Source organism: Silurus aristotelis, assembly GCF_946808225.1.
Source record: "Silurus aristotelis genome assembly, chromosome: 12".
Classification (NCBI taxonomy): Eukaryota; Metazoa; Chordata; class Actinopteri; order Siluriformes; family Siluridae; genus Silurus; species Silurus aristotelis.
This window is the reverse complement of record NC_139585.1, coordinates 28260780-28273135: the sequence shown is the minus strand read 5'-3', so window position 1 is coordinate 28273135 and position 12356 is coordinate 28260780. Positions and strand designations below refer to the sequence as shown.

Sequence of the window (12356 nt, the reverse complement as noted above, 5' to 3'; positions counted from 1 at the left end):
AGACATGTAAAGGAAATTGTGATATGTAAAAAAGTAGATGCGTGATGTGTAAAGTAAAGCTTTATGTGTAAAAGTAACTGATGTGTAAAGTAAAGCTATGCGTGTAAAAGAAACTGTGATGTGTAAAGTAAAACTGTACGTGTAAAAGAAATTGATGTGTAAAGTAAAGCTATACATGTAAAAGAAACTGTGACGTGTAAAGTAAAGCTATACATGTAAAAGTAACTGATGTGTAAAGTAAATATATACGTGTAAAAAAAACTGTGATGTGTAAAGTAAAGCTATACATGTAAAAGAAACTGTGATGTGTAAAGTTAAACTATACGTGTAAAAAAAACTGTGATGTGTAAAGTAAAGCTAGACGTGTAAAAGTAACTGATGTGTAAAGTAAATATATACGTGTAAAAAAACCTGTGATGTGTAAAGTAAAGCTATACATGTAAAAGAAACTGTGATGTGTAAAGTAAAACTATACATGTAAAAGAAACTGTGATGTGTAAAGTAAAACTATACGTGTAAAAGAAACTGTGATGTGTAAAGTAAAACTATACGTGTAAAAGAAACTGTGATGTGTAAAGTAAAACTATACGTGTAAAAGAAACTGTGATGTGTAAAGTAAAACTATACGTGTAAAAGAAACTGTGATGTGTAAAGTAAAACTATACGTGTAGAAGAAACTGTGATGTGTAAAGTAAAACTATACGTGTAAAAGAAACTGTGATGTGTAAAGTAAAGCTATACATGTAAAAGAAACTGTGATGTGTAAAGTAAAGCTAGACGTGTAAAAGAATCTGTGATGTGTGAATTAAAGCTATACGTGTAAAAGAAAGTGCTGTGTAAAGTAAAGTCAGATTTTAAAAAAGAGAAAGTCGAACACAACTAGTTCCAAAGTTACGATGGAGATGTGTTTGCGAATACACCATCGTAAATTGAAAATATCGTAAGTTGAGACATAGCGTACCCTACCCACGAGTCTTAAAGAACGGTGATCAGTATGAAGGGGTATACTGCAATTAGTTAATAATTGAACTTTACATCAAAGTTACTAGTACATCAAAGTTTTACAGTACATCGTTTAGCAAAACGGCGCAACTTACACTAACGTACTGTTTTAACTATACGGTATATCCATATGTGGAGCAGCGAAACCATGGATGAGCGCCGGTTCGTTAGGGGTGGAGCATACGCTGTTGCGTTTCTTTTCATATCGCATCGTAAGATCGAGAAATCGTAAGTCGCTCCATCGTAACCCGGGGACCACCTGTACTGGCAAAAATACGGCCGTGAAAGAAAACACGCACCAGACAGTCGGAGTCTTTGGGGCCGGTGCAGCCTGCAGCACACTGCACGTGGCAACAGTCGCTTGCGGCGGGACCTTTACAGCGCTTACAGCCTGAGGTGCATCGCACGTTGGTCACTGAAAACATGCAAACACAGACCGGTTAGCTAGAAATGGAAAGAAATTGTAAAAAAAAAAAAAAAAAAAAGTTTGTGGACACCTTTGCATAAGATTATTATGTGCTTATCCCAAATTTGCTCTAATAAGAACCTGACTCTTCTTGGGAGATGTTCCACTACATTTTGATGTGATCTTCATGGAGCTGGCTTTGTGCACAGGAGTATGCTTTAAGTAAAAAAATTTAATCCTACCACTTCCAAAGACATCCTATACACTTGGGTGCCTTCAAATGTGTGGGAAGTTTTGAGGAGCAACAGTTTGGGGGAGAACCACATGTGGCTGGAAAAGTGACTGTGTGTGTAGAGAGTAAGAGAAATGGCTCACGTGTTTGGCAGTCTGACCGAGCAGGGCCCCAGCAGCCTCTGGACTCACATGATTGACATGCTTGACCTGTAAAATAAATAAACACAATATACTATAATACTAGCATCGAGCTATACTAAAAGAACTCTAGGTCATGTGATGCATTTACAGTGCGACGCTGAGGGTTGAAGGTGCTGCAGTTTTCCGTCTAGATTCTGGTCGGCCATGATGTCCCGCCAGGTGATTGACTTGGGGTTGGGGAAACACAGCTTGGGGTTTCCCCAGATGTAAACGTCGCCCAGTAAAATCTCTAACGAAGAGAACAACCCACAGCTAATTAGCATGCTAGTCTCAGGGCAGTGTTGTACCCGGTGTAGTGTTAGCTAGCTGACGATTTGAGCGCTCTGTACCCGTAAGGCTCCTGAACCACAGCTGTGCGACTCCAGCGTTGTCCAGAACAGCGAGCGCGTAGCTCGAGTTGTAAAGCTGACTGCCTCGGATGATGCGCAGGTTCTCAAGGGGAACCATTGTCACGGAGATGTGGGCTATTAGCACGTACCCCTGGACCTCCACTATTCCCTGCGGAAAAAACGACTGAGATGACATCAGATTCTTCTGCATTTTCATACTCATTTCACATGTTCTGGAACATGTTCTCATTGTGAAGAAAATGTATAAGAGCACTAGGGGTTTAACGGTAAGCTAAAAACTAAGTCGAAGAACTGGCAATAAGGAGAGAAAGAAATAGAAAAATCCAGACTTGGAAAAGGCAGAAGACGGTGGAAAAAAAAAAATACCAAACAGATAAAGGGGTAATGGAAAGGGAGTATAAAGAAAAGCAATTGTTGAAAAAAGCTTCTAATATTTCGAAACTGGAACCTAAAAGCTGGTATTTCTTAAAGAAAGCAAGGAATGTTCTACAAGTCCGTTATGGGTGTAAATAAAATATGATGTTTGAAATAACAGCTAATAGTCAAAAATTCCAAACATTGTTAGTGTTATATTAAAATAACGAAGTATTTAGAAAAAAAGGTACTTTTTTTTTTTTTTTAACTGGAGGTGTCATGGAAAATAAGAAAAGGAAGGAGTTAGAAGTATAGAAAGCTTTGACATGTAAAGCAAGAACTAATAAAGAAAGCTGTGACATGTAAAGTAAAGCAAAAAATTGTAAAGAAAATGTGACCTAAAAAAAATCTAAAAGTATTAAAACAATGATATGTAGAAAAAAGATGTAAAAAGTGTAAAGGGTACTACGACAAAAAAAAAAAAAAAAAAAAACCTGGACGTGTAAAGGAAACTGTGACATGGTAGAAGGATATGAGATAAAGGGAACTGTGATAAAAACAGCTAGAAGTGTAAAAGAAGCTGTGACGTGTAAACCGAAGTTAGAAGTATAACAAAACTGTGACATGTAAAGGTAAAAGTGTAAAGAAAACTAACATGTAAAAGAAAGCTAGTGGTGTAAAAGCACATATGACATAAAATGAAGCTATTAGTGTAAAGAAAATTTGTAAAAAAGTATAAAAACTATGACATGTGAGAAAGCTAGAAGTGTAAAGGAAACTGACATGTAAAGTACAGCTAGAAGTTTAAAGAGACCACCAGTGACAAAAAAGCTAGAATTATAAAATCTATGACATGTAAGAAAGATAGAAGTGTAAAGAAAACTATGGTATACAAAAAACTGACATGTAAAGTAAAGCTAAACATGTAAAGGAAACTATGACATGTAAAGTAAAGCCAGACGTGTAAAGGAAACTGTCACCTGTATAGTAAAGCTGAACGTGTAAAGGAAACTGTGACATGTAAAGTAAAGCTAAAATATGACATGTAAAGTAAAGCTGAACATGTAAAGAAAACTGCGAAATGTAAAGCTAGACATGTAAAGGAAACTGTCGCCTGTAAAGTAAAGCTAATTGTGTAAAGAAAACTGTGACACGTCAAGGAAAGTTAGAAGTGTAAATCGAACTGATGTAAAAAAACAAAACAAAAAAAAACCTAGAATTGTAAAGAAACCTGTCACATGTAAAAATGTAAATGTATAAAGGAAACTGACATTTTAAAGAAAGCTAGACATGGAATGGAAAGGTGACGTGTAAAGCTAGAAGTGTAAAGGATACTGGGACATGTAATGTATATAGAGGTATATAGGGAACTGTGATGTGTCAATAATAGCTAAAAGTGTAAAGGAAACTGTGGTGTAAAAAAACAAAACAAAAAAGGTAGAAGTGTAAAGACCAGTTGACACCGTAAAACGTTTTGTTTTGTTTGTTGTTATTGTAAACGGGTAACAACTCTACTGTTACCTTGAGGAAGGAAAGATCGGGTGTCCCTTCTAAGTGCGTGATCTCCAGGTTGCCGTAGACGACCTGGCAGTCGGTGTAAAGGAGTCGTAGCATCTCGTAATGGTTCTCCAGACTGGAGGGCAACGCCAGCTTCATATCCGTGCCCAGACATACTGCAGGATCAACACACAAACACACGCGGCGTTATTATTGTAAAGTGACCCGGAATCGTGATTAATCCTCGGCTCAAAACAAGAACCTGTTTCCTAGACGCTGGCTAATCTAAATTATATAATAAAATAATTAAATAATAATCTAAAGGCTCAGTCCATGGGATAAGTGCAGGTAAATTATAAGCGGATTTACAAAACAAAACAGGAGACGCTAAAGCAGATGAGGGCTACGATTAAGTTCAGCCAAGGGTCATGTTTTTTTTCCTGCCCTTTCCTCGTTATTAGACTTTTTAAGCAAGTTTTTAAAAAGAGAACTGCCCTCGGAGGAATTCCGGTCATGTGACGGCTGCGGACTGATCAGGGGGTGCCGATACTTTTCGCGGCACAACAGCTGGAACTATACATCTGCTAAGTGGAGATGATGATCTCCACAAGTACGATGAGAAAGTTTTGGCACCTTCCAAAATACACAATAATCCCCCCGCTGATGCAAAAATCTGCTGATGCAACGTGATCACAAGGACTCCAGGTAGACGAAATAGTCGGCGTTGTTTACCATGCCGTGTTCTCGGCAGGAATGTTGGCGGAGAAAAACAACTCGGCGTCTCCGATTCAGAATCTGAAATGTTGCTGTACAGGCAGTGCCAGTTTTTTAGTTTTTTTTTAACTGAACATCAATTTGTCAGCTATTGTTATATGAAGCTCTCTTTCTCTATCTCACACACACGCACACACACACTGAAAGGCACATTACCTACACCAACACCTAAGCATGGACAAGGCCTGTAGGGGACGCAGACGAAAATGTCCCTGTGCTTTAACTCTCTAATATTTATCCCCCCATCCCCCATTCCAGCATTCCCTCACAGGGCTATCAGTGTGTGTAGGGGCTGGCCAGTGGCCTTGAATAGAATCCGAGGCACTTCCTGTGTCTCTTCTCACACACTCCCCTCTTTTGTCCCAGTCTTTTTCTGTCCCCCTGCCTCTAATTTTACTCCTGTCCATCTCCAGCTCTTTCTGTCCGGACATCCATCTATTTCTCTCTGTCTCCCTCTTAGTCTTTCCCTGTCTGGCTAGCAATCTCTCTCTTTCTGCCTTTGTCTCTCTCTTTTTGCACCGCTCTGCCAATCTCTTTCTATCCGATGTCTGTCTCTTTCTCTCAACCCGTCTCTCTATCTCTCGCTGTCTGTCTCACTCTCAGTCTATTGCTTTGTCTCTATGTCTATCTCTATCGTTTTCTGTTTGTCTGTCTGGACTGTTTCTCTCTATCCGCCTCGTCTTCTTTTAATTATGTCTCTTTGTCTTCAACTAGATATGTCTTTTTTCGTCCCCCTCGCTCTAATTTCACTCCTGTCCATCTCCTTGTCTGTCGTCCTCTTTCTGTATGAGGTCCATCTATTTTGCTCTGTCTATGTCTTTCACTGTCTGTCTCACTCTCATTTTTTCCGTCTATCTCTGTCTCTGAATACCAATCTCTCTCTTTCTGGATCACTCTGTCCTTTTCTCTCTCAGTCTGGATGTCTGTCCCTCTCCCTCTCACTATCGGTCTCACTCTCAGTTACTATGTCTCTATTGGTCTCACTTTTTTCTGTATCAGTCGGTCTTGTCTGTCTCTCTCTCTGTCGCCTCGAAATTTATCTTCTCACTGCCTTCTCCTTCTCGGTCTGTCTCTTTGTCTTTATCTAGATATGTCTGTCTTTCTCAGTGTGTCCCTTTTTGTATCAATATGTGTGTCTTTTTGTCTGTCTCACTCGCGGTCTATCACTCTGTCAATATCTATTTCGGTCTGTTGTGCTTCTGTCTGTCTGTCTGTCTGTCTGTCTGTCTGTCTGTCTGTCTGTCTGTCTGTCTGTCTGTCTGTCTGTCTGTCTCTTCTAGTCTCTGTATGTTATTCTCTCAGCGTGTCTCTCTTTCTCACTTTGTGTCTCTCTCTCTCCTAGTTGTCTGTCTTTCTGTGTGTCTCTCCTTTTCTCATAGTCCCTCTGTGTCTATTTCTCTCTATGTTGGTCTCTCTCTCTCTCTCTCTCTCTCTCTCTCTCTCTCTCTCTCTCTCTCTCTCTCTTCCATTATCTCTTTGTCTTTCTGAATCTCTGTCCCTCAGTATGCTAGCCCCTTGGTGTGTCAGTCTCTGTCCGTATCTGTCTCTCTTTTTCTCTTTTTATATGGTTTTCTTTCTCTAGGCCTCTCTCTATTTTTTATCTCTTTCTGTCTGTGTCTTACTTCATGTCTGCCTCTCGGTCAAGCTCTGGCCAAAGTCTACATCTTCTGTGGAAAAGAATTATCACGCTGAGGTAAACATGTACTCTAATCACAGCTATTTGACAGACAGACAGACAGACAGACAGACAGACACACACACACACACACACACACACACAAAACAAAAGCTATTATTACTAACTTGGCAAAAGAAAGGGAAAATATGATCAGGACAGCTGACTACACGAGGTGTAAACGTCTCAGACATCTCGGATTTATAAATGACCTTCGACGCGGCAGATTCGATTTCCACTGATTTCTGACAGGAATGAAAAGCCATCAATCGGGTTTTAACGCTACGAACCACAGCGTCTCTCATCTACGTGGTATTAATGAACCACCGACTGACACTTTTTTATCCCCTGCTGGAATTCGATATTGAGTTCGATTACGGCGTCGTTCGGAGCATTTAGTTACTCATTTACCAAAACATCTGAGGTAAATGTTGATGTTCTGGACGAGTCTGTCTCATGGTCACCGCGTCACAACATTCTACAGACAGAGTGCTCTAAAGACTGCTCTTAACCCCTCTGTGTGGATTCTGTAGAATATTCTGATTTACTGATGAAAAAAATGGATTGAAGGTATTATACTCAAAAATAGACGTTAGATAGATAGCAATAAAATAAAAACAATTAAAATACACAGATAAAAACATTAAAATTATATATTTAATACAGATTAAATGAAAATCATGACAAGAAGGGAAAAAAGCGTGAAAACTTAAAAGAGCAAGAAATATTGATAAGCTAAAATGAGCAAATTTGAAAACTAATAAGTCGGAATTTTTCTAATTAAAACAATTTTTTGATTTTGATTTATTACTGTAATATTAAAGAAAAAGAAGACGAAGAGGAAGAAAAAAAGGGGCATGCTCATTAGAAAAAAATGCAAGGTGCATGCCAATGAAAAAATATGAAAATAACCATTAAACAAATAAACATAAAAAAACAAAACAAAAAAAACAATTGTAAAATAATTATGAATAAAGTAAAGCTGGGAATAAAAAACAAAAAAAACAAAACGAATAACCCAAAGAAAGTCAAAAGGGCAGATTTTTGTTTTTTTTAAATGACTACAATTTTTTTAATGAAAACATTATTTCAAAAATGTCAAGGAGACAAATAAAACATGAATGAAGTGGTGGGCTGTCAGGGTCAGCAAAGCCTTCTCGGCTGGCCTAAACACTATCAGAAGCACTGACCTACATTTACAACCTACATTCTAATATTTGTTTCATAAAATTGTATTAATTTATTCCCAACAGTTTATTCTCTTCATTTCGTAGTCTTTCTTTTGGCTGCACTGCTTTCAGTACCTGTATGTACGATTTTTTTGTCCAATCAGATTTTAGCCTCTATGTGCTGCCATGTCAATCTAATCTGCCCAGAGCCTTCATAATCAGTAGTGCTGGTCGATGTACCTTCGACTATTTTAGCAATGGGTCTGTTTCTTTAACGAATCAGAATACAAATACGCCTCACAGGACGCCCAGGCCCAGTATAGCGTCAGCATTTTTCCATCCTCCGATTTGTACATACTTTAAAATCTATTTTCAAGGCAAAATTCACCAGAAAAGCTAGACAAGCTAGCTTGTCTCAGCCCGGGAAAGGGTTTGTTCGCCACTTCCAGACCAGTGAATACGAGCGGTACCACTGGATTACAGCCTCTGAGGAGCGCTGCACATTATGAGTCTGCATCTCTTGTGAGGTGATGATGTAGTGTAGAGGTTTGAAGCTTGCTTTAGTAAAATGGTTTTCACCCTCCATATGTGAAATGCCTCTCGCTCTGTAATGTCACGCGTTGTTATATTGCGTTTTTGTATTGTATTGATGGTTTCTATAATTGCGACGTGGTAGTGGTGGTATTGAGAGGTGGAATAAGTCGGGGTACGTTCCTACTGAAAGCCCAGGTACCGAATGCACGGCCCACCACTGATAAATATATATAAAAAACTTCATGAACCTACAGAGGAATCTGAAATGTACAGAACGTATATGATGGAGTGACAGATAGAGAGAGAGAGAAAGCGAGAGAGAGAAAATATGTAAATCGACACTATGAACCCTGACGAACCCACACCTGGCACACGGCTTGATGACATCATACACACTGATGTCATTGCTGTTCCTGCTGATCGAACAATCAAATCATTTAGCACTTCAGCCTACACAAACATCAGCGGCAACAAAAAAAAAAAAAAAAACAACAACAAAAAATTAAAAAAATGCCCCCAAAAAAACACTTGATTATTGCTTTTGTTTCACATCAATCAGCTGGATCAAACATGATTGAAATATAAAGTGGTTTTTATTGCGCATTTCGCTTCGCGGGTTTACGGGCTAGACTTGGAGAAAGAAATAGAAAATACGCGGAGCAGCATCGCATTGTGTACTCGCTCTTTCACACACACAATCCTTGAACAAACGAGTATTGCTCAACCGACAGGAAGAACAGGATCTGGACCGGCTGCGGTGTGTGAGCGTGCTGCTGATGGCTGCACGCACGCACGCACACGCACACACACACACGCACACACACACACACACACACACACACACACACACGCACAAAGCTTGATGAACCATGAATGCAGCAGCAGTGCACGTATTCCTATAGCATGACAAGTTCACAAGAAACTAAAACGCCATTTCCTGCTTGGGACGCAAACAAGTTCGAGATGTTTTATTCCTCTTTCACCACAGCAATTAAGTACCAATTATGTATTAAAGACCATAACACCACGCTGTTTATCCATTTAGGGTTTGCCGTAATGGTTGCGGGACGGCCGCGGAACAAGATATCGCTTGTGATGCAAAAAGACTCACACACGCATGAGATCTTGTCGCTTTTAAAAAGTGGACATTTCTCAATCATGGACATTCTTTTGCCCTGAACCTGTGACTCAAAGATATTGTGAGATTAGGGGTCCCCGTCTCCATACCCCCCCTGTCCTCTACATCTGCCTCTTTCAAACCAACTACCCGCATGTCTTCCCTCACAGCATCCATAAACCTCCTCCTTAGCCTTCCTCTTTTTCTCCTTCTGAAGGATGGAACTTATAATCTGATTGGTTACAGATGAACTGCTGGATGGAAAACATGAAAAAATAGGAACCTGGAACAAGAACTGTTTTCCAAATGGTAAATCTAGGAAAAGGAACTGTCGGTTGGGTCCAATAGACTTCGGGTGGCAACTGTAGTCTGACTGGTTACCATGGAGCCGAAGACAGGAGCTCTAACTGGTTGTAGCAATGATGGAGCAGGGATCTGGGGTCTGTTTGCTTGCTGTGGAACTGGGAACAGTAACTGTGGTCTAAATGGTTATAGTGAAGGCTGTAATTACTGCCAGTTGAAGTGAATAACATTCATTAACGTGTTGCAGTGGCACCTGTCAAGGGGTGGGAATTATCAGGCAACAAGTTAACAGTCTATTCTTGGAGCTGATGTGTACTTCAGAAGAAGGAAAATGGGGAGACTTAAAGGATCTGGGTGCCAACATCAGGTTTTCCCAGTATGCAGGGGTTAGTAGATAGCAAAAGTGGTCCAAGGAAAAACAATCGGTGAATCAGCAGCAGCACACAAATTGCTGAAAAGGTAAATGCTGGTTTTGATAGAAATCATTACAGCTTGCTGAGTATAGAGCAGTGTAACTATAGAGTGCCCATGCAGACCACTGTCCACCACCGAAAGCACCAACAATGGGCACCTAAACATCTGAACTGGACCATGGAGCAATGCTGGCCTGGTCTGATTAATCGGGTTTTCTTTTGCATCATGTAGAAGGCTGGATGCATAGACTTTGGAAGAAAAGGCAGAGATAGTTTGATTCTCTGGGTGATGTTCTACCTAAAGCTGAAGGTTGCAGACCCCTTGCAGTTATGGCCTTATAGCAGGGTCCTCTTTCACCAGAACAAAGCTCCGGTTGTAGAGATCTGGAATCTGTTTGGTTGCTGTGAATCTGGGAAAAGGAACTGTGGTCCAACGGTTTAGAATTGAACTGTTAGAGATGAGAACTGTAATTCTACTGGAGTTCCCACCCATAGCTTCACTGGAATCAATTATGATGATGCTTTCAGTGAAATTATGGGTGGGAACTCAAGTCTACAGACTACTGTGGAACCGAGCTGGGAATTAAGCTCAAACCTTTTTTGCAGCGATATTAGAGCAAGGAAATTGGGGTCCGTGTGGTTACTGTAGAACTGGAGAACGGAATCTGATTTGTCAACATGAACCCGGGAACACAACCTGTAGTCCAAAGGCTCCGTCCTCCCGTCACAATGCTCCGGTTGAACACATTTAATAATCATTGCAAAATTACCTAAAATTAAGTTTGTAAACATATTCATCTAAACAATCGTTTAAACGAGCAAGATCGTCGGAAAGGGGCAGGGTTGTGCTGGGTTGTAGATCTAGCAGCAACGTCGGCCCGAGTCACACCGTCGCTCCGCGGATGTCATAAGATTGGGTAATGCGGCGGTTCGTAAATTCGAATAACAGATCAGTGGGAAAATATAACCAGCCTTCTCTTCACAGACGTTGGCGAGCCACTACGCGGCCTCAGCTTATTATTTTACAATCGATATCACAGACACAGACACACAGACACACACACACACACACACACGAGTGTGCAACATTCCAGGTTTGTTCCATGAGTAATCAGAACCCTGACACAATCGTGACCTTTGAAACTACCAGGAAAGAGTCGGCGTGTGTTTGTGCGCTCGTGTGCACGTGTGCGCGTTTTACCGATGTACTTGAGTTTTATTTGACTTTCAGAGCCGACTGAAACGGTCCGATCGATCGTCCTGAAACTGCACAAAGCGTTCCTACTTCTTAGAATGTAAATACATTACGATAGAATGTATGTATGCATCATTATGGGGAAAAGAAATATGACGGCTGCCTATGCTGATTGGTTATTCCACGCATCCAGAAATACGCTTTTCCTAAAGCTATGGGTTTTTGCGTTTTCGACATTTTGAGTTGTGGAGTTTTAAATGAGCGCTTCTGCTTGCGTTCATTTCCCTAAATTTTTTTTATATGCATCAATATAAATAAAGCTGCTGATTCTAACTCACAGATGCCCCCCTTCTCTAACCCCCCACCGAACATGGACACCATCACCACCACCCCAAACCTTCCCAACACACCAAGGACTGTGGAACCAACCCACCCACCCAATCCATGGAAATAACGTCTTGCGTGTTCTGTAAAGCTGCTTTGAAACAATGTCCATTGTGAAAAGCACTACAGAAATAAACTTTATCGCTAGAAAAATATCGTCCCGAAAAAAATTATATCGCAATACCGATACGCGAAAGAGCGCGATATATCGGCGCAGCCTTATTAGTGAGACACGCTGAAACTATGTAGCGTCAATGAGCGATTGTTTATATAAATATTTATATACAAATAAATACACCGCGGTGCCGTTTCTCACATCACATGAGACCTTCTCTCCGTGCGTTTATTTATTGTTTTCCTTCCAAACTCGTTCGAACTGATGAGTTCAGGGTGGTGAGAGATGTTCCTCGGAGACCCACCTTCTCTCGCCGCGACTCCTGTCCTTCCCCACAGCCAGAGCAGCAGGACGAACCGAAAACTTCTCGCCGCCTCCATCGGGGTTTTTCGGCCACCATTCAGTCCATATTCCGCCTCCGAGCGCTTATGAGTCCGCGGAACCGCTTTCCGAATCCTGAGCACCTCGTAGAAACTCCCGAAACTTTCCCGAAAACATAAAACAAACCGCGTCGTTGTTGCTCGTTCCTCCTCCCGTGTTCTCCTTCAGCCTTTCCAAATCTCGACAACTTCCTGCCGACTCGCGAGCGCGCGCGTGACTGAGAGAGCGACTTGTCAGTTTCGGCCGCGGGGA

The 12356-nt window shown here is 40.9% G+C and overlaps 1 protein-coding gene across 1 annotated transcript in view; it reads right to left on the bottom strand.

Moving 5' to 3' along the window:
- erbb2 (erb-b2 receptor tyrosine kinase 2) overlaps nucleotides 1–12356 on the bottom strand; it is a 27944-nt gene extending 15588 nt beyond the window's left edge. The window contains exons 1-6 of the mRNA XM_083557071.1: nucleotides 12028–12356; nucleotides 4069–4220; nucleotides 2173–2341; nucleotides 1932–2072; nucleotides 1784–1849; nucleotides 1302–1417 (exon numbers count right to left, since the gene is read on the bottom strand). Coding sequence (XP_083413197.1) covers nucleotides 1302–1417; nucleotides 1784–1849; nucleotides 1932–2072; nucleotides 2173–2341; nucleotides 4069–4220; nucleotides 12028–12103 — 720 coding nt within the window. The 5' untranslated portion in view covers nucleotides 12104–12356. The remainder of the gene's footprint in view (nucleotides 1–1301; nucleotides 1418–1783; nucleotides 1850–1931; nucleotides 2073–2172; nucleotides 2342–4068; nucleotides 4221–12027) is intronic.